This window comes from Ambystoma mexicanum, chromosome 3p, assembly GCF_040938575.1.
Source record: "Ambystoma mexicanum isolate Mex_15411 chromosome 3p, UKY_AmexF1_1, whole genome shotgun sequence".
NCBI lineage: Eukaryota > Metazoa > Chordata > Amphibia > Caudata > Ambystomatidae > Ambystoma > Ambystoma mexicanum.
This window is the reverse complement of record NC_090925.1, coordinates 1,054,148,315-1,054,170,785: the sequence shown is the minus strand read 5'-3', so window position 1 is coordinate 1,054,170,785 and position 22,471 is coordinate 1,054,148,315. Positions and strand designations below refer to the sequence as shown.

Here is a 22,471-nt window from a genome sequence, read left to right as displayed (position 1 = left end):
CTGACATTGTATTGTATACCAATTACTTAGGATAACATGTGTCTAATTGCGAACAGTTCCTCCACTAGTTGTTTCAGTGTCTTTGTAATCTGTCCAATTAATTATGCAAATTTTAAAGAATTAAGTTTGTTAAGATGCTAAGAATCATGGGAATCTTGTAAAGGAGACGAAGCTTTGGAAAACGACGCTTGTCCGAAACACGAGTTGGTGGTGTCTCCTCAATGTATAGTCCACTAATACACGTATGGATAAACCTATCCGGTAGCCTGTGCGGCTCATGTAGTCAAATCGTCTTCCTCAGTGAGAAAGGAATAGCCACAATGCTTCAAAAATCTCACCCATTGAGATCATACCCCCTACACACCAGGAGCCGCAGAGGACTGCAGCATTGCGCTCATCTTATGATTGGAAACATTGAAATGTCTACATTTTTCCTCCTTAGTCTTTTCTGCATCACACTGACGTTTAGAGAAAACCTAGCATGCACTTTTTTTTCCTTGCACTAAAGGAAATGTTTTCCCTAAAGGAAGTATTTTGCAAAAAATATCCACATTTAAATGAAAAGATGTGTCACAGTTTTCACCAAATAATCTCAAAATGGCTGTTTTACTTGTTTACAAGCAAGCACAACTGTTTTTGAAATATATAAACTATTGGACTTTATGACAAACCAGCCCACCTTAAGTTATACATTTTATGTATCTCTATTTAATCGGCAATGTCAACTTTCTTTTAATGCTAACATAACCCTTTGCAAAGGTTGATCAAACCTGCCCAATGTCTTTTAAAGGGGAAATTGAGTAATGTACAGAAGGTTGAAATTGATGGTGAAAACGCTATTTCAGAGATTTTAGAGAAGGGTTCGGATAGCTGTCTACCGATTATTAGAAGAATCCAGCCCTCTTTTTAGAGGTTCGAATAAATATGGAAAACATCTCCAATGTAATTCATTGCATGTGTAAATGTTTGCTTTGAGATGGCCCGATGAACCAAGTCCTGTCATTCTTCAGAAAAAGGCAGACAAATTAGATATTCTCACAATTTGCAAATACAGTAATTTTATGAAGCACTTCCTCAACTTTTGGAAGTTCAAATATGCAAAGTTTCCTAATTTCTATACTTTTCATTTCATAGTGGGCGTAGGAAAAAGCAAAAACTCATCTGTTATTTACTGAATGTTTCGAAATTCTGGACATAATCACCTCGAGCAAATGTTTAATATGGGAGCCAGGGAGGCCATATATCCCAGAATGTAGCATGTATGATGACACACACCCTCATGAATGATACATGTTTTGGAATGTCTATAGGTACGAAGACGGACTTGTAAGTGACAAGTTTGGTTACGGTGAGGAATCCTTTCACCTTCGTATGTCTGAAGAGGCGGGCAGCTCGTCCGCCTGCTCACCAGTCCCATGGGCTGCTTTGGGAGCCTGGCTTCCGGTTCTCAACCGTGAGTTGACGTTCATCGGCCCCCGGCTGCCCTTGTCTTTGTCTCCTCTGGCACTTTTGGAGGCGTCCCTCTCGGGATCCATTTGGGGGCTATGCTCCCCATCTCTGCGGGGTGCGCGGGCAGCCTCCACAGGCTTCTTCTCAGGGGTTGGCGTGAGGTCAACGTGTACTGCCGAGGAGCAGAAGCTCAGGATGCTGCAGAGGCTCCCCCAGTTCTGCTCACATTGTGTTTGGATACTACGGGTGATGGCTTCCTTCACGTCATCGCCACAGGTCAGCAGTATATTCACCAGGTCAACGTATGGTCTGAGGATATAAGTGATGCAAAATGTAATGTCAGGGAGAAGCACTAGCACAGTTTTGAAACAACACAATTATCATAAGCACATTTTTTGGTAAAACACATTGGCATAAAGGTTTCCCGGTTAGGACCATGCAGTCGACCTCTTTAACTGAAGAGCCTACACCGTTCCTAGTTGCAGCCATGCTTACTCAATACTGCGGCTACCCATGTCCTTGCTCATCCCTTTTCGAATTCATTTAATGTGCAAATCCTCATCTCTTCTGCCATGTTCCATGTGTTGACTATGCTGTGCATGCATGATCATTCCCTTAGCTTGCTGCCGAGCCGTTACCACAACCTCTTGTCTTGTGGCTTCCGGTTCTTGGAGTATTTTTCATCTACGGATACAGTATCTTGCCATTTTGGAGTCTGGACGTCTTTGTCCATTCTCCAGGTCCCCATTTTGTATATTGGGTATGCAGGTGTATGTGTTCCTGCCTCTTTTCAAAGGACCTATGCTGTAAAATCACTCTGCCTTTATCCTTTTGGGGATGTGACTGCCCTGACAGGGCACAGTATTTCAGAAGTTGCCTGACTGGTGATGTGAAAATGGTACCACACCCTCCCATTTTGGACTGGTTACATAATTCCCTATGCAGCTCGATGCTCCTTATTATATGTGCACCACATTGGTCAAGCTAAACTGAGATGCCTTTCTTGTTAGGTGACTTGAGAAATGATCTCCCATCATTTCCCTCCCCTCTGGGTGTCTAACCTCTGAGTAGACAACACTGTGCTTAGACGCCTTGTAAGTAATCTGGCATCCCCTAAACCACTTCTCTAAATCATGCCTCCGCTTCACCCCTACCTGTGGGGTCTCAGCTAAGGTTTGGTGAGCCTTCAAGGGCATGAATTGACCCAGCATTGCCCGGGGGAAGGTATTGCAACCGAATCCATCTGGCTTCTGTGTACCAATTGATGTGAATCCAAGGTAAATACTGGTTTGAAACAAATTGAAATCAGCCCGAACTACAGAATACTAATATCATGATAATAACATGGTGTCAAATAAACCACACTGAAACCGAAAAATAAGAATAAAAAAAATTGGTTAAAGTTTGAACCGTGTTGAGAAAACACGTACTCTTAGCTATCGAAACAGCGCCAATCTGCGTTCAAATGTCGGGTTAATTTCAAGCTGCCGCTGCAAGTGGTTTGATATATTCAAAATGATTTAAAGTTCCATTGATTAGTTTGGCTAAAACTCGATTTAAGGTGAGTCACTCACTCCTAGTGTTGACGCCAGGAATCATCTTTGTTTGATCTGCACAAAAGCACACCTTGCCTAAAAGCTACTATGCAATACCACAAATGAGCCATGAGCTGAATCTTGGGGGGGCACCACACTCGTCACCTAATTGCCTTCACCTTACCGGATTCCCATTCACCTGTTACTCAGCCAGGTCCTGGACCATGTAACCGGTTGCTTTCCATCTCTAAGCCATTTGACAGGTTTGTAAGTATTTCATTTGGAATAATACTGCACCTTTACAGAAATCCAAGTGGATTGTATGTATCGATTTTCCCAGATCTATCAATGCGGTTCCCCAAGGAAATACCACTATTAAAATTGTTGTGAAACCACCCTCCCTTTAATACTTTTCAACACTTTTTTCAAGGTAGATTTCTGCTCTTTCCATACTAAGCAACTCAATTGATTCCCCCATCACTCATACCAGGCTGTCTAGACTGTTCTTGCCAGCCATCTCCCCATTCCCAAACTTGTACAGAAGAAATACAGCTGCATTTCTCCAGTACATCTACAGCAGGGATCTGCAACATTTGGTTCTCCAAATGTTTTGGACTGCAACTACCATCAGTACAATCCAGAGTAGTCACTGGTAAGCGACCATGGGAGTCGTAGTCCAAAACATCTAGCGAGCCACAGGTTGCAGACCCCTGATCCACAGTCATCTATGGATGCAGTGGGCATTTCAACAGGGTAGTAAATGAGGCTGCAACAACTCCTCAAAGCCTCTCCCATATCCCAAGATGTATCCCTCCTCCTCCTCCGCCACATTGACCTTTGCATGCTACTAGTTTGGGTAAAAGGAAGATTTTAGAATTAAATACAGAACCACGGTAGTTGGGGTGTGGGCGGAGGAGGCATCTCAATGGTCTTTGAGGTTTTAGGCATTCAAGTGGAAGTCTAACCTTTCCCTTATCCGAGTATGTTTTTATTTTTTGGAAGAATGTACTTTGGCTGGGGATCTATTGGCAGTGCTTCTAGTCTCACACACAGTTCTACTACCACTGGTGTGATAACACTGTTGCTTTCTTTCCAGTTGTTGTAATGAATTTGCCACCACGTCCTAGAAGCAGCTTAATGGTAGCTTTTGAAGGAGCACTGAAAAAGAAACTTTTTGAACAATGGCACTTTTTGAACTGCCTGCCTCTACTCTCCGCCCTTTGCAACTCATCCAGAACAGGACTGTGAGACTTGTCCTTGGCCTCAAGCCCAGGGATCGTATCTCTCCAGGACTGAAATCACTACACTGGCTCCCAGTGGCTGCGAGGATTAAGTGCAAAACCCTCTGCATTGTCCACAAGGCCTTCTGGGGCCTCGGGCCAAAATACCTTCAACTCTCTCTTCCTAAATATCTTCCTTCTCGAGCTCTTCGCTCATCCACCTCTAACTCCCTCAGGGTCAGTCGCTTCTCCAAGCAACAAGTTGGGGGTAGATCTCTCTCCGCAGCAGGGGCCTCCCTCTGGAACAGCCTTCCTGCCACCCTGAAACTTGAGGAGAACCATCTCCGGTTCCGGAAGCACCTCAAAACCTTCCTCTTTGCCTCCGCTTTCTCTCCCTCTCTCCCCTGCTAAAATCACTGAACCTGCACTGAATCCGCTACTGGGCCACTCACCGATCTCGGTCCATGGCCCTGCCACTCTCCCCTGCACTGCCTTCCTGGCAACCCCTGCACTGTGGGACTGTCTCTGTATCCCTACAGCCCCCCCTCCCAGCACTTGTCTGCACTTCTCTTGCACTTGCCACCAGCTGGCCCTTATTATTTATCTGGTTTCTACTAAACCTGTACTGCACTTCTCTCCCTTTCCCCCTTGCACTTTTCCCTTCTCCTCCACCCTGCACTTGCGTGATCTGAATGACACCTGGCCTAGTAGGATCGTTGTCTGTCTCCCCTTGCCCCCCCGCCTCGTCGCGCCTTGAAACACTTGTGTATAGGCGCGTTATAAATGCCATATCAATGAGGAGACATAGACGCAATGTAGTAAGCTACTCCACTGGATGGGAGGGAGTTAGGGTTTAAATGGCAGGAGGCTTGGTGTGTATCTATTTGTACGGATCATCAACCTGGACCACTTTACACCCAACTGGACCCATCAACCACAGATCAGTGACAGAGTCAGTTTCTGTCCCAGAAAAGGTGAGCAAGGATGTGAAAATAATTGCTTTCCAACAACTTGTTGCTATTTCTCTCTCCCTGGTCTAATGTCTGTCAACTCTGTGAGCTGTCTTGGGAGTACTGTGGGATTGAACCCTGCCTGAGCACATTGCTAGGTCTTGCTGCACAGAGACTGCATGTCACAGCCAAAGGCCTGGCCAGACACACAAGTGGCCATAAGTCATTGAATGAAAGCAAAGCTTTCATGGAAAGGGGTCATGCTTTCCACAGTCTGAACACCCTACATGGATAGTACATATGTGAACTGCCCCTTACAAAATTGGGAGATGTCTAGAGAAAACAGGTTATCTGAAACACTGCTCATTCTGGGGCAGAGATGGACATATATTTCAACACTCTTTTATATAGAAATAAAGAAGAGCTAACCAACGTAAACACTGAGAGATTTCCCAAAAGGCTTGCATCTTTACATGGAACAATAGGGCTATGGCGAAGACAAGTCATGAACTTTATCAGTCGTCGCGCAGGTGGCTGCGTTATAGAACAGGTATAAGGGAGTGGCAAGCGGTTCAGCTTATTCTTAGAGGTTGTCTTCCTGCATACTTACTCGAGAAGCATGAGATCTTTGAAGTGTATCATCTCCACAATGACCTGGACGTTCTCTCTAGCAGCCGAGCACAGGTCATGCTTGTGGTAGCACTCCCTCTGGAGCTGCAGCACCATGTCCTTGATGGCGGGGCACTTGCGGCTGATGCAGCTGAACTTGTGCCGCAGTCCATGGGCCTTGCACTTCAGGGCATCTTTGATGAAGGATTTACCCTAGAGGGAAACAGAGAGAAAGCAACTCTGCATGTCAATGGCTCTTGCAGGGCATTTACTGATGGCAATACACAGCCCATCACATCATCCATCAAAGTGTGTTGGCTTATCTCTACAGGAAGAGCCTAAGAAGAGGCATGAATACAAACACGCGCATACAGACTGCACCCTTCTCTTTATAACCAAAATGCAGGGTGGTGAACAGTTCAGATGTACACCCATGAATGGCTGCTTTGATGATCCAAAAATCACATGAGCTTGATTGAACGCCATAGGGTTCCCATTCTCAAAATTCCAGATTGAGGCCTTAGCAGGTTACATCAATGGGCGGCCTCTACCAAAATTATGGGTTGGAATTATAACACGTATACATCGTAGAGTATCGGATTGGGTATATAGCCAATGTAAGAGCTGGAATGGTGCAGGCCACTGTTTGACCAAACACAATATCACACATGCACAGAGAGGTTAAAGTTTTGGAATGCCTTCTAGCAAAATCTATGATTAAGGAAAATTAATCCACCATAACAGGCTGACTCAAAATGTATCTTTGAGCAATACCAGCCGGACAAACAAAAATCCCTCTCATCGTCCACCACCAGTACAGCGCTACTGTAAAAGGCCAAGCCCAGTGCTGCCACCCTCCTGTTTTAAAAATCGTGCAGCTTCCCTTAAGCTGGGTTAGCTCTGTAATCATTAAAATAAAATGCAAAGAAGATACTACATGGATATGTTTCTGGGACAGGTGTATTCCCTTAAATAACTAGTAGCAAGATCCAAGGTGAATTTCCTACAATGTAGGATGAGGTATACGCCCACTACCAGGCTAATCCATATACTCAGGGAACAGTCTGTGACATATGAAAAACCACTGACAACATTCAAGAAGGATTGTTCTGGGTGCAAGGACAGGTGAACGTGTCAGGAACCTTCTACTGAGGTCCAGAAAAGATTAGGTGTGGATATAGGGAAAGGAGATTAAGAAGAATGACTTTGCATGTGGATTTTTGTATCAAAGTCCTTTAGCATTTAAACAGCACATGTTACTATAGCTCAGGCTCAGCTCACTTGTACTCTGTAGTGGGGGCATTACCCTAAATAGCTATACATTTATTTGTTTGTGATTTGTAAGGAGGCAATCGCATGACAGGACTTCTTCATGAGGCTAGTGGATGAACAAGGGGAAGAGGGAGTGGAATAAGAAAGAGTAATGAGGCTGGGGCTGGGAACAGGAGGTAGAAACACTGCACGTTATATAAGCGACGATGCTCATAAGACAGGTAGGGCCAGAAGGCAATGTAAAAGGAATGTAAAGTTACAATGGGTTACGTTACGGAATGGCCCATTTGAAGTGCTGTGGTTATCCTCCTACGGTGTGACAAAGAATGTTGGAGCCATAGTGATTCAGGACCTTGACTGTTGAAAGAACACTTAAAGAGTTCCGGTTTTTAGCCTTTTCTCAATTTCTTGTGAACCTCTAACTTTCTTAGTGATTTGGGCATCTTGTTGCAACGTTAAGAGCCTTGGATCACTAGGGCCCGTCTTCCACAGTGAGGTCACTGGAAAGCCGTAGTCTGCAGTTTTCTATTGTAGGGTAACATGCACATAAATATAACGCCTACCATACTCTAAACCAATCATATAACGCCTACTATACTGTAAACCAATCATATAACGCCTACTATATACAAATCATATAACGCTTTCTATACTATACCAATCATATAATGCCTACTATACTCTAAACCAATCATATAACGCCTACTATATACAAATCATATAACACCTACTATACTCTATACCAATCATATAACTCCTACTATACTCTAAACCAATCATATAACACCTACTTTATACCAATCATATAACACCTACTATGTACAATCATATAACGCTTTCTATACTCTATACAAATCATATAACATTTACTGTACTGTAAACCGATCATATAACTCCTACTATACTCTATGCAAATCATATAACGCCTACTATAGTCTAAACCAATCATATAACGCCTACTATATACAAATCATATAACGCCTACTATACTCTATACCAATCAGGAGGTGATTATTTTCTACATTGTGATAGAATGCACCTAAAGAGTGTAGCTTAAAAATTGAACTGATATATCACTTTCATCACAAGACAAATGGTGACAGACATATTATGGGGGAAATTATATTTCTGACAATGATCCTAAACATTTTCACTTCCCTATAAATGCAATGCCATTAGGCTAACCTGAGGTTTACTAGTCATGCATGTATGTACTGTTCATTAAATCAGATCATAATATGTTACATTCAACAGAAAGGCTTCATTATTTGGGTCGATTAGTTTAGATCAAAATTGTTATTCCCAAGAGGCAAAATTAATCAGCCAGGCACATGTGGATTTTTAGAATCTATGTGATTACTTCGCCGCCCATAATTCCGCCGACGAAAATGTCGATGACCATTACAGAGCGGCGCAGTGATCAGATAGTTCACTGTGGCCTGCATCCCCTTACCCCGCTCCCCCCTGGCACCTTACCTTAATAGCAGCAACCACGACTTCCCTTGATCCCTGCGGCATCAGTTCCCACCCACTTACATGGATCAGCGCTGGCGCCGCAGGGTCCTTTTCTATCTTTCTTCTTTTATTTTTCGTTAAACGTTCTTGTCACCCGCTCTCCATTTAATGGAATTGGGGGACACCCCTGCCACTCCCAAACCCCATTACCATGACTAAGAGGAACGGGACAACCCAGCAACCCTGGTTTATCTGACGCTATAATGTGGGGTCAGCATTTCTTTACCGCGCAAAGGCGCAGCAATCGTACCAGGCGACATAGTGTAGTCGCAATAATGGTACCATTCAGATATTTACTTGAAATACATTCCAGAATGCTTGTACTGTGTGAGACTCCAATGGTTGGAACCAATGTCTCCATCTGAGCATTTGAAAATTGTCATTTGTCTTCTGGTGTGGTGTAATTCAAATATCATAATAATCCCCACTTTTTGGTGCACGTGCCACCGTTTGGTTAATGTTGGTTTAGGAAGATTTTGAAACAAACTAGGAGGACCTATGATTCTAAGACAAGACAGGAGGCTCGCATTATGCTTATACTTTCTTAAATACTGCCATATCAGCATTTCAAAACTTCAACTTTAACATCACACTTAATTTTCTTTTCTAAATGCATGAGCTTGGAAAAAAAATGAAATCCCAAGTTAAAGTTCTTGAATCAAATAAAGTTCCAACCATGAGACTAAGGGACTACACTCCCCATTATCCTCCAGACCTCAGTAGTCCTGACCCTTTCCTTTTCACCTATCAGTGTCCATCCTGGGGTATAACTACTCTCCACACCAGGTCCCTTCCTCTTTCTTTTTGCTGCCATTGACTGAGATAAGTACTGTTTCGAACTTTCCATTTTAATAATGATAGTAAAGTTTGCTTTAGATTTCAGTTTGTAGTAATGGCTTCCGTGTACACAAAACGCGTTAGTTTGTAAATTTTGAGATTGTACTCAACAGTCGATGCGCGTGTGAGCGTCTATTCATTCTTTAGAGCTTGCGGTTCCTAGTCGGAGCGAGTTTCTTTTGTCATTTAGGAGAGGCGGGGTTGAGCCGCGAGTAATGCTCTCCTCAAGTCTTTGCTTGCTGTGCCGACGAACACGGCGGGCATTAGGACCCAGAGGTGCCAAAGCCCGGATCGAACTTCCCAGCATCTCCCGGGCCAGTGTAATGCTTGCGCCTTTCGTTTTTGAAGCGAATATGAACGCACAGTGATAGTAAACTTGATTATTAAAAACAAAAAAAGAGAATTTATATATTTAACGCTACGGTCCTGCAAGTTGTACAGCTCAGCTGACTGGAAGGCCTTGCTAGCAGAAATATCATGGCTCACTTTCCTCACCCTAGGGAGTCCCAATCCACTACTCCAGAATAGAGTGAGGAAGAGTGGGTGGAGGAGCCCACTCTGCAGGACACTGAGTTGTCTCTCAGCTTGAAAAGCATCCTGGGAGACTCCGACGCAAGCTGTTTCTCAGGGCATGCAACCTATCACGCAAAGGTTGGATTTACTGGAAGCTCTTATGGCGGAGCAGAGAGAGCAGCTGGCAACCAGAAAAAGAGGGGCAGACAGCCCTGGAGAGGGGACTTCAGCAGGACACCCCCAAAAAGGGGTTGAAAAGAAGGTGTGTAAAAGGACCCGGAAGAGCGCAGCCTCTTTGACACCCCCGCCCCCGAGCACAGGAGAAAGGGTTAACTCTCTTCCCCAAAGCCTAAGCGACCCTGTAGCCAGATTGAAAAACGCCTTCCTTGAAAAAATGGCGGATCGCCAAGACAGACCCCCGGCCCCAGGGGTGGACAATTCAAGGGATTCTGAAGAGGGTTATGCACCCGACGATGCGGAAGGCGAAGAGGAAGGTATCTGCAAGCCCATTGAGCAGGACGTAGTTCGAGGAAGAGAACACGGTAGATATGTTTGACCCGGAGGCCATTAGGCACCCAAAGTCGTCTGAGTGGGTGCCTTCACCCAGGGTGGCAATATATATGGCTCAACATATTAGAAAGCCCCTGGACAGGGAAGTACGATCTTGCATGAAGTCAGAATGTCCTAGACCGGAGCTCCCAGGAAAGCTGGCTGAGACTCCCGATCTAGACCCCAAAATGGTCACATTTGTTACTAAATCCGTTCAAGACATTAGGAAGGGTGTCGATCGCGCATGGAGAGGATGCCAGGACAAACACCTGGATTTGGCGGGTCCTCTGGCTAAAATTATGGACTTAGCAGAGAAAGCAAAAGACACCGGGATCCCAGTAGATGCCCAGGCCTTAGGCAACTGGGCTCAGAGAGCGGTGTGTCTATTGGGGAACGCCAACTGCTCCCTCTCGTCTGCGAGGAGAAGAGGGGTCCTCCTAAAGATCAACAGTAAACTCAGCGATGTGTTCTCTTAGAAGGCAGGGGAAAGTGCTAAAGGGCTCCTTTCGGGGAAGCCTTTGCTAAGGAAATGGCACAATTTGTTGGAACATATTCAGCTCTGGAAAAAGCACAAAGTTCCATAAGAAAAATATTTCCGAGATGATATTTTGCCGGGACCAGATCTTTCAGGGGCCGTTCGTCCGGTCGCTTCAACTATCAGCGGAGACCCCAGGGGCCACGCGCCCAGTGTTGGGAAGGTTGTCAGCAAGACACCTTCTTTCCTGCCAGAGCAAGACACTCAAGAAGTCGCAGAGGGAGAGGTTCCTTCCATCAGCCAAGCACATCAGGTAGTGAGTACACCAAGCATGTGCATTGGGGGGGTGAGGATCCCTACACTTTTTGGGATCTTGGTAAGCGTTATCAAGCGATGCATGGGTTTTGCAAGCAGTAGCAGGCCTTCTTTTAGAGTTTATAGGCAATCCAATTTAGGAAAGGGCCTTATCCCATTTGCATGCCACGAGAGGAGAGAGCGCTTCTGCAGAGCGAACTAGTAAAATTGGTAGAGAAAGATGCGATAGAGCCCGACACACAATGGGGACAGGGTTTCCTCAGCAACATGTTCCTGGTACGCAGAGGAGAGAAATTAAGGCCAGTTATAAATCTAAATTTGTGGGCCACGTACAACCATTTCAAGATGGAGGGGATTCACCTCCTCCAAGACCTTTTGCGTACGGAAGACTGGCTTGCACGCTTGGATCTCAAAGATGCATATCTAGCGATTCCAATAGTGACTGCCTTTCGGAAGTTTCTTCGATTCCGGTGGCAAGGAGAGATATGGCGCTTTACGTTCCTCCCATTCGGCCTACCGTCGGCCCCCTGGGCGTTCACGAAATTGATTAATCCAGTGGCCGCAGCCATAAGAGAGGTATTTGCATTATCATCTACCTAGACGATATCCTCGTGATGGGATCCGACAAAGTAACCCTCACAAGGGATGTGCAATGGAATTAAGCTTCTATTCTCACTGGGCTTCCTAGTGAACCTGCAGAAGTCTCAGCTCGTATCAGTTCAGAGCGCAGGGCTTCACTGTAGACACTGAAAGCGGTTTTAGAGCTCCCGAGTCACAAAGTGAGATCAATAAAGAAAGAACTCAGCAGTGATAGCGAAGAGAACTATTTCGCTTCGGAATCTAGCCAGAGTAGTGGGCCTACTAGCGGCCTCCGATCAAGCCATCCTTTCAGGGCCACTTCATTATCGAGCACTTCAAAGGCTCAAGATGAAGCACCTTCAGGGAGGTATAGGTTACCATCAACTAGTGAGTCTGGACCAAGAAGCCATTACTGAGCTTCAATGGTGGTTGCAAAATATGGAAGCCTGGAACGGGTGAGCAATATTTGGAGACGTTCCAGACCTTATCATAGAGTCGGACACAAGCAGGACAGGCTGAGGAGCTAGATGCGACCAGATTCAAACAGGAGGGAAATGGTCAAGCGAAGAGCTGAGCTTGCACATAAATTGCTTCGAGCTGCTAGCAGGCTCTTTCGCCGTTCACGTGTTCACAAAGGACAAGATAAGGTGCTACATGCTGCTGAAGATGGACAATATCTCAGCAGTACTTTACAATAACAAGTTAGGAGGAACGAAGTCCAGAATGCTAGCAGAATTGGCGAAGGACTTCTGGCATTATTGCCTGCAGAACAAAAACGCTGTCACGGAAGAATACCTGCCGGGGATCCAGAACAGAGTAGCAGACTGGAACTCTTGATATCTTGTAGATTCCAGCGATTGGAGCTACATCCACTGATTTTCAGGCGGTTACAGGAAATATGGGGACCTCTAGATACAGATCTATTTGCATCCAGAATGAACGCTCAGACGCAGAAGTACTTCAGCTGGAAGATCGACCCGGGTGCAGCGGATACATATGCCTTCCTACAGTCATGGAGCGGAGCAGCGCATTACGCCTTCCCGCCCTTTGTGATGATCATCAGAACCCTAGGGAAAGTATGAAGGGACAAGGCAGATGTGGTGATGGTGCTCCCATGTTGGAAATCTCAAGCCTGGTTTCCAGTAGCGATGGAACTTTCTTCGGATTTCCCAAGGATAGTTCTGAATCGACCGGACCTCCTACTCGACGCGACCGGGCGAGTTCACCCGCTGATACAGGCGGATTTGTTGCACCTGATAGCCTGCAGGGTTTCAGGAGAAGATGGGAGTTGCCAGGAATTTCAGAACTCGCTTCAGACTGTATATGAGACTACTGGGTGCCTTGCACCGTCAGGAGCTATAGTGCAGCTTGGAACGGTTAGACTACATGGTGTACGGAATTCAGTTTGGATCCCGTTTCAGCCCCTTTGGTACTGGTATTAAATTTCTTGGCTTCAAAGTTTCAAGAAGGCAGCGCCTACAGAACCGTTAGAGTCTTCATGTTAGCAATCTCAGCCGGACATGATAGAGTGGAAGGCTGTGCTATCGGAGAGCATCCAGCAGTATTACGTCTCCTCAAAGGGATGAAGTTAAGAAGGCCACCAGAACACAAATATGCGGTTTTATGGGATGTTAGAGACGTTTTTCATCAATTTCTTAGTTGGCCAGAAAATGAACATTTGTCCCGATCGCAACTGTCAGGGAAGCTAGCTATGTTATTGTGCTTGACAGCGTGCCGAAGAGTGTCGGATGTTAAAGCTCTCGAGATAGACAGAAAAATCTTCTACCCAGAAGGAGTAACTTTTACTATCGCTAAAAGAAATAAGACAGATTCCAGTGTTATTTCATACTCGTACTTTACAGATAATAAGAAGCTGTGCGTGGCACAATGCATTATAGCGCATATAAAGCCTCATCATGTGGTAGCAACAGAGACTATTGCGAGATGGGTGAGGGAAATAATGCAATGGGCAGGCATAGACTTATCCTGGGCGCATTCTGCTAGGAGAGCAATGGTGTCCAGAGCTTTTGCACCGGGAGTTTCTCTCCAAGATATTATGAAATCAGCAGACTGGTCCTCTGAGTCGACCTTTAAGACATTCTATTTCAAGCCTGTGTCAGATATACCTAATAGGGTGGTTGCAATCTTTGAACAAGCATAATGCAAGCCTCCTGTCTTGTCATAAAATAAAGATTGCCCACGCTGATAGCTCAGGAAGTCTTCATTCTATTAAAGACAAGGAGGCAAGCATTATATCCCACCCAGAATGACAAAGGTTGATGAGTATTGAAACCTATTATGTCCAAGCTTTTCATCATTCCCACCCTCATATTTACTTCTCTATTCCCCGCAGGAGATGACCAGAAAACGGCTTGAAAAGGGGAAGTGAAGAAAGGAAAGAGATTGAGTCACATGTTGTCCCTGTTGGACCATAGACTTTTCACAGAGCGGATCAGATCCCGGATTCAGTTCGGAGTTGTTTGTTAGCAAAGGACGATGTTCTCTACTGATCAAGACCAATAATGGCAAAGAAAGAGGAAGGGACCTGGTGTGGAGAGTAGTTATACCCCAGGATGGACACTGATAGGTGGAAAGGAGAGGGTCAGTACTACTGAGGACTGGAGGATCATGGGGAGTGTAGTCCTTAGTCTCATGGTTGGAACTTTATTTGATTCAAGAACTTTAACTTGGCATTTCATTTTTTTTCGAGCTCATGCATTTAGAAAAGAAAATTAAAGTGTGATGTTAAAGTTGACGTTTTGAAATGCTGATATGGCAGTATTAAAGAAAGTATAAGCATAATGCTTGTCTCCTTGTTTTTAATAGAATTATGACTTCCTGAGCTGTAAGCATGGGCAATCTTTATTGTGCCATAAGACCATACGTTTTTTTCAATTAAGAATAAAGAAATGCATTTGGTCATACATGTTTGCTTTAATTTTTATTTGTCATGGCGCAGAAATATACTTAACTAGTCCACAGTCCGATTTTTACCTTTTGACAGATTAGGTAGATATCAGTCATAGTTAGGTTCTTGCAAATGGCATACATATGACAATTATATACTGTATTAATACAACGGAACAACGGCGGACAGACATACCATTCACCCTATTTTTTCAATGTTTGATAAAGACACAGCATTTTATCTCAAAAGTGTTAATTTTTCGTGGTTATTTTATATTTATAAATGAAATAGTTGAGTTATTTTTTTTTATTTTACTCATAATGCCTTTATTCGACATATTACCATTCGGCATATATACAAAATATACACGTTATAAACAATAAAACATGTGTTAAAGATATGATACCATTCGTTTCATAATATGATATAAAATAAAAACATTAATGAAAAAAGAAGAAGAATACCATGTAAACATGTACAAACCTGATCAAGATAACAGGTTTTAAAAGTACAACCATGTTTAAAAACATGCAGCCGTTTTTTGAAAAAACCTCCAAGTCTAAAATAGATTATTTATATACAAAACGTACATCTTCACAGGTACAATCATGAAGCTTGAATCATTTTTGCTTTTATGAGCCAAGCGCTATGCATAAATGTTGCCACTGTTGGGACTAGAACAAGCCCATCCCACTCCCCTATGCTCTTTAAGGTGAGACGAGCCCCAGTGAAAGAACTATAATAGACAAGGGGGGCATCCTAAAAGTCCCCACACAGTCATAATATTGTATGCGATTTAGACATTTAGACATAGTGCACGTAACCAGCAAACGCCTTTTTTGCAGAGATTAGTAGCCATAGTCAAAGCACACGGCCTGCACGGCCATGCAGTATTTGGTGTGTTAGACACAGGACGCGAGCCTGATGGGGAAATATGGATAGGTCCAAGCGCTGATTAGAGAAGCCCGCGCCGCTGACTTCCACAGAAACCCTTCTTTGTTTTAATGTTGTTGCCAATATGTTTGGTCTAAAAAGAATGTACCCTGCAAGGTTGTGAGACAGTACTGGGCACTTTGGTGTATGTGTTAGCACAAACAGGCCAAAGCAGGCCTCAGACCCCCACCCAGCTAACTATGAGTTACAGCCGCTACAACTGCCCCAGTCCCACGACCTCTGAACTCCAAGATATCAATTGACCCCAGACGACAACCATAAACCAATCAACCATAGAGATCTGAGGGTATGGTCTTCCCGCCTTTATTTTATAATGACATGGTTTGTAGTGCGGGGTACAGGGAGGGATAAACTATAGTACAAAAGCAAGGGTGAAGCCTTGGGAGCTGATGACACGATCGGGAATGAGTGAAGTATGTGTGGGTTGGTGTGACATCGAGCCAGTCCTCGAGCATATCAGGTGATAGAGGAGCATTGTTCACAAATGTAGCTAATTGCTTCTCCGGCCTTGGTTCTTTGGAGATGATGAGCCCAGCAGAATCCACGTGATGGAAGACGGACAGACTGGGCTGGCACCTGGCATCCTCTATGGACCATATATAGTGTCACACCAATCAGCCATGCAGGTTTTCACTGTATACGATGATGTAACCTATGACTCTGTGTCTCCTTATGAGATTGTGGTTGTACACTTTCTGGCAGAACGTTCTGCGGCAGCAGAGTCATTTGCTGGCTTTTTTCCTTTTTGTATGGAAATAAATACGTGTTATCCTTGCAAGACTTTCTTGGGCCTTTTTTCAAAGCTGGTTGTGTTTTCTTTTGGTGTGAGTGTACGGGGCCGTGCCTTCACCACGTTATGTACAATAGTCATGCCCTCTGTTTTCCTGACTAGGATCAAGGCCTGCTATGTACAAAGGATATTGGCAGTGTTAAGAAATTATGTCAAGTATTTAGCCCGAGGAATCCTATAGCTGGTACATAAAATAAGCCTGTGTTTTGTTTCCTATGCCACATGCTGGACAGTCATCAGTGCCTTCATCATTCCATTTGCAAGCAACATTTGCAGTATTGAGGATATTGAAACTTGACTCCAAGTTATATTTTCTGATTGGCTCATATGTGTCTGTTTTTATATCTTGTGTGCCGCTCAGATTTACTGTGCAACATATCTAGGTGTTAGTTGTAGTGTGTGTTCTGCATGAGGCCATTCAGCATTGAGCAATGGGTTCATAATAAATACAGTGTTGTTCAGATTTAATTCATTGTATTATGATATGATATGACATTTGTAGCGCGCCTATACATAAGTGTTTCAAGGCGCGACGAGGCAAGGGAGGGGAACAAAGGAGGGACAAGACAACGATCTTACTAGGCCCAGTGACATTGAAATCATGCAAGTGCAGGGGAGAGGCAAGGGGAAAAGTGCTAGGGGAAGGGGAGGAGGAGCTAGTGCAAGACATAGGATCAAAACAGCGAAAAACAAGAAGTGCGGTCAGCAGATGGCAGTGCAGGGGTTAAGTACAGACAACAAGTGTTAGAGAATTGCAGGTAGGAGCGGACTGTAGGGTTGCAGATACAGTCCCTAGTGCAGGGTTGAAAGGAGGCAGTGCAGGTGTGCAACTAGGAGGGCAGGGAGCTAGGCCCATGGTTCAGAGGGTAGCCAGCTAAACAGGGCAATAACAGACATGAGATCAGCAGGGAAGAGGATGAGAGAAGGCAGAAGCAAAGAGGGAAGACTTGAACTGCTTCCGGAACCGGAAGATGGTTCTGCTCAAGTTTCAGAGAGGCAGGGAGGCTGTTACAGAGGGAGGAGCCAATCGAAGAGAGAGATCTGCCTCCAACTTGTTGCTTGGAAAAGCGACTAACCCTCAAGAAGTTGAAAGAATTAGATTGAATGAAATATGCTAATTACCAAGTCCAAGTTCAAAGCATGGATGTTTGCCTGTAGACTGTGGACCCAGTGACTTTCTCCTTTTGTTTTAGGGTCCTCTGTATATTTCCTAATTGAGGGTGTTTTGATGCTGTTTCAGTAACATTGAATTGTGGTCCCTCTTCCGTGGAATGAACATGGGAGCTATGCTGGATAGAACAGGTCACTATTCTGTGTCAGTCTAAGATCCTCGTTCATTTTTTCAGTTTATTTTATTTATTTATTTTATTTTTACTTTTATAAAGATCCTAAGCCCAAGGGCATCATGGCACTGTTACAGACCAGTTACATTCAGTGCTTGGCAGTACATACCTAAGAGATATGGCTGACTGAGGTCAAATGAACAGCCAGGTTTTCAGGGCTTTGCGGAAGACTCCATAGGTTTCTTGTGCTCGCAGGCCTATGGGGAGGGCGTTCCAGTGGTGGGCAGTGACTGCCGGGAAACTTACTCTGCCCCCGTGGCTCTCTTCACTCGTGGTGTGGTGATTTTAAAAGCGTGGCTTGATCTTGTGGGTCTTTTTGAATGAGTTATTTCAATTTTCTGGGACAGGTACTGAGGAGCAGTGTGACTCAGGCATTTGTGCGTGATGTCAAGTGTCTTAAAGTTAATCATTTCCCTGATCGGGAGCCAGTGAACATGTTTTCCCGCTGCATAGATGTGCTCTCTTTTCGGGAGAGTGCTGCTCTCAGGGAATTGTTCTGCATTAGTTGCATTTCTTTTAGATTGCGCTTTGAGGTTCCCGCAAAAAGGGAGTTACAATAGTCCAGTCTGGTGCTTGTGAACGCTCTGGCAATGGTCAGACAGCTTTCTGTGGTTAGGCATTGTTTGGCTGAATTAATGAGTTTGGCCGTGCAGGCTGCAGAGGAGGAAATGGCGTTCACTTGTCTGTCAAGGGTGAGGGAGGCGTCGAGGTACACCTCTAAGGTTTTAATTACCTCAGAAACTTGGATTTGGATGCCATCTATAAAGAACGCTGAATATTGTGGGTGGAGATTTTTTCGCCTTCTCGTACTCCCCACATCAATGTGATTACAAATGTAGAATATTATGTTGATAATGTATGTTGAAATAATTTTATTTGATAATGTTTTGTCCCATTAAAATTCAAATGTATTTGTTTTATCCACTGCATATTTGCACATATCGCAAGTGACCAGTCCTAAGAAGCCTTGTATTTGTGGAGAACCCAATTCTGTTTCAGTGTAGGTAAACGGCTCGAACATAGTAAATGTTCATGCATTTTTTCACCCGCGTGTGTACTTGTAGGGTATTCTGGGATGTGCTTTTATTGGTCCTGATCCAGTTTGAGATATATAGCAATTTGGAGATACTATTGGCATTTGTCACTTGACTCTTGCATTGAATGATAAATCTCACTCCTTTTTTACTGTATTCCTTTCATTAGTAAGTAGGTCTTCTCTTGGCATCGTTCATATACGTCTTGGAGGGTTTCTGATAAGTGTGTCTCATTGCACCCTTTGGGCCTTATTTACAATGATTTGTGTGGGAGCAGATTAGGAGATGGCCATGACCATCTCAGATTTGCATCTGATGTCTTATGCATGAGTCACTAAGCCGAGCTGCAGAAATTCTGGAGTTGCTGTGAGCATCTCTGAGATGCCCAAGAGCAAACGTTTGTGAATCTCATTTGCATGTGATCATGTCCCGGAGTCTCCATGCATCTCCAGATTCGCTTCTGTTTTGGTCTTTGTGAATATAGTATAAGGTAGGAGGTGCGCATTAGAAATGGTAGTCAAAGACATTCACTTATACCCGGGTCACGCAGTGAGGAGACTCAAAGGCATGTTTTTACGGTATAATGTTCATACAGAAACACAGTTTGTGCATGCATACATTTATTGATCATTTATATAGCGCCTATATGCTTGACAAGTGTTTCAAAGCGCTACAACGCAGGAAGGGAGAGTAGTTAAGCAAAAATTGACATTCTAAATAGGCACTGGAACATTCAGAATGGGCAAGTGCTATGCATTTACAGGTACAACATAGAAAAAGGAGGAATACAAACTGTTTAAAACATAGGACATAAATATTCTACGTGCCTGACGGTTGTTGCAATAATGCAAGAGCTATACAAAAGGTAGGAGGGAAAGGGGAGGATAGGGTAAGACGAACAGAGCAATAGGACAATCATACGTGCCTGACAGTGTTTCTAAGAGTGATACGTGGATGAGACATGTAGAAGGAGAGGAGGGGGAGAGAGGTGGCAGGCGGAGGCAGGCTAGACACGGAAAAGTGGCTGCAGCTGTAAAGCCACAAAACAAAAAAAAAAACAGAAAAAAAACAAAAAAAAAACAAAAAAAAAAAATCGAATTACGTGAGCTGCCAACTCACAAGTAAATCTGCAGTGGTGCATGAAGTTATGGTGGGCCAAGATCGTGGGGTCACAGTCTGCCTCCAAAGTCCAGGAGACTTCATCATGATGTGCTGCGGAGGTGAAGGAGGAGGAGGGCCATCTGGTCCAGCCAGGCCCGGATAGGGCCAGACAGGGAGCCCTAGTGCGGCCCTTCGTGTCGGGCTGGCATTCACCTGCCAGCTCCCGAATGGCCCAGGAGATGGAGCAGGGGGCGGGAAGGTTGACAACACAGCACTCTGGTGCTGAGGGGCGTAGCAGGCATATTTAAAAAGCATTTGCACTATACATTGTGCATTCATAAACGTGCCTTGGGCATGTGAAAACTGTGTTTACGCATGTCACATGTACTGTAAAGCCAAACTATTTCCCCTCCCTGCTATTTATAGCATTGCATACATACTACCTCTGGCACAAATCATGCAACATCGACTCCACTTTCATATGTGCAAAGACAGTGATCAAATTCTGCCAGGACTAAAAATTGAATCAAAGGTCAATCTCAACATAGTGCACTGCGTTGATGAAGGAATGCTACGTAGGCTGAAATTGATCTAAATCTGATCTATATCCCTTGCCGTCTGGAAAATGAATGTGACATTCCCAATTTCCCACGAATAACGAGGAATCTATGAAACATTTAGACTTCAACCCCATTCACTTCTGTCTTCAATGTAATGTGGTGATTAAACGAAGAGACTGCCAGCAGAGACTTCTTAAATAGGTCTTTCCATTATTCCACTCAACAAACAGATCTCATCGGGGCAGTGATGAATTGACTATTCTCACACTATCTATGTAGGACGCCCCAAAAAACTTCAGAGATTTCACACTAGAGCAGCCAAATTGTACCTCAACCGAAGGAAGTGGTACCGTGCACCAAGCACACTGAAAGCCCGACCCACTGGTTCTTAGTGGACCGGAGAATCAACTTCAAAGTATTGTCCCCCCATGTTTCCCCTCTGGGGAAGCGCCCAACTACCACCAGAACATGGTGCTCCAGTGAACACCATTCAGTGCACTAAGATATAGCTATTTACACCTTATACACATATGAAGGGGACATGACAATTGTAAGCGATATTCAATCAACACTACAGCTAAGTCAATGCCTAGTGTGGAATGCTGAGGAAAACCCTTATTGATGTATTTTATATCCAGTTCAGTACTCTGGATGACAACCCTTGTATAACACCCCCCTCTTAGAATCCCCCTGACCCCACTGAGCCAAGAAGTAGGTTTGTTTTGCAAATTAAAAGGTTTATTTGAAAATTTAAACAATATATATATATCACACTTTATAAATAAATTGATAACTGATATCACACTTCAGAATAGGACCGTGATCAACAATGGATAGTGTTACAGGGGTACACTGATTTGGTTACTTAGGAGTAGTGTAGAGGATGAGGTAGCTGAAAATGCTTGATGGTTTCAAGGAAATGCAAGGTGGAATAAAATGCAGTACAGAAATAACTTGTTATGATTTTAGCAAAAGGTAATATGATCACTTTTTCTTTTGACAATTCACTCCTCCCCTATGCAATGTAAGAAATGGAAGGAGATGGAAAGAGGAGCACACAGTTCTCAGGAATGCAATCAAATACAATACGAAATTCAGTTCCCCCCCCAGCAAGCTTAGAGGAAACAGGTAGGAGTTTGAAACACAGGCCCAAAATGCTTTTTAAATGTGATGGCAATGGATGGGAAAATGTGCCAACTGATTTTAATTCCCTCTAGAGATTCAGGGTGAGTGGGAGATGCGTGTTGGTATTAGTTCAGGCTCACTTTAGCAATGCTCTATGAGTTATTACCAAGTTGCAAACGGATTTTAACAAAAGAAAGAATGGAGCTGCTATTTTGACAAGTGGAGAAATTGAGCCAAAATCGCAAATCGCAGTAAATTTCGCTAGTGCGTAAATCGGGATTGCGGAAAAAGTATAAGGAGTAGGAAGTCGGTTCTAGGTTCGTTGGAAAGCCTAGAATCACAGCTTTAAAATGAAAGTTACATTTCGGTTCCAGAGATACGGACGATTGAATAAAGGTAGATCTTCGGATTTAAAGTAAAACTCAAAATGACAGGTGACAGCTTGCAGCTGCAGAATTGACAGGTGACAGTTGTGCAGCTTTAAAAATGACAGATGACACGATTTCTAGGAGGCTGTTCTACTTAGGTTAAAATAGTTTGGATTAGATTATTTTAACTAAGAGGTTGGTTCTGCACAGTTCTGCTAGGTACTCACAATATCAATTTGAAATCGGCCTCGCCGCGGTCTGGTCAGGTTGGACGGGCCTTCCGGCGGGTGGTTCTGAAGTCCCCGCTATCTGGGTCAGCTCTGCTCTCTGGGTCTGTCAAGCACTGGATCTGCTCACAACGGTCTGTTTTGTGGTTCTCTCGGGTTCCGGATACAGCACTGCTTTCTGGATACTGCTACAGGTTCTTGCAAAAATTCTTGGCAAAATTCAAACAGCTTGAATAGTTTGGT

General features: G+C 44.1%; 1 protein-coding gene across 1 annotated transcript in view; it reads right to left on the bottom strand.

The window, feature by feature from the left end:
- Positions 1–1,186: 1,186 nt before the first annotated feature.
- STC2 (stanniocalcin 2) overlaps positions 1,187–22,471 on the bottom strand; it is a 74,328-nt gene continuing 53,043 nt past the window's right edge. The window contains exons 3-4 of the mRNA XM_069652418.1: positions 5,765–5,976; positions 1,187–1,758 (exon numbers count right to left, since the gene is read on the bottom strand). Coding sequence (XP_069508519.1) covers positions 1,362–1,758; positions 5,765–5,976 — 609 coding nt within the window. The 3' untranslated portion in view covers positions 1,187–1,361. The remainder of the gene's footprint in view (positions 1,759–5,764; positions 5,977–22,471) is intronic.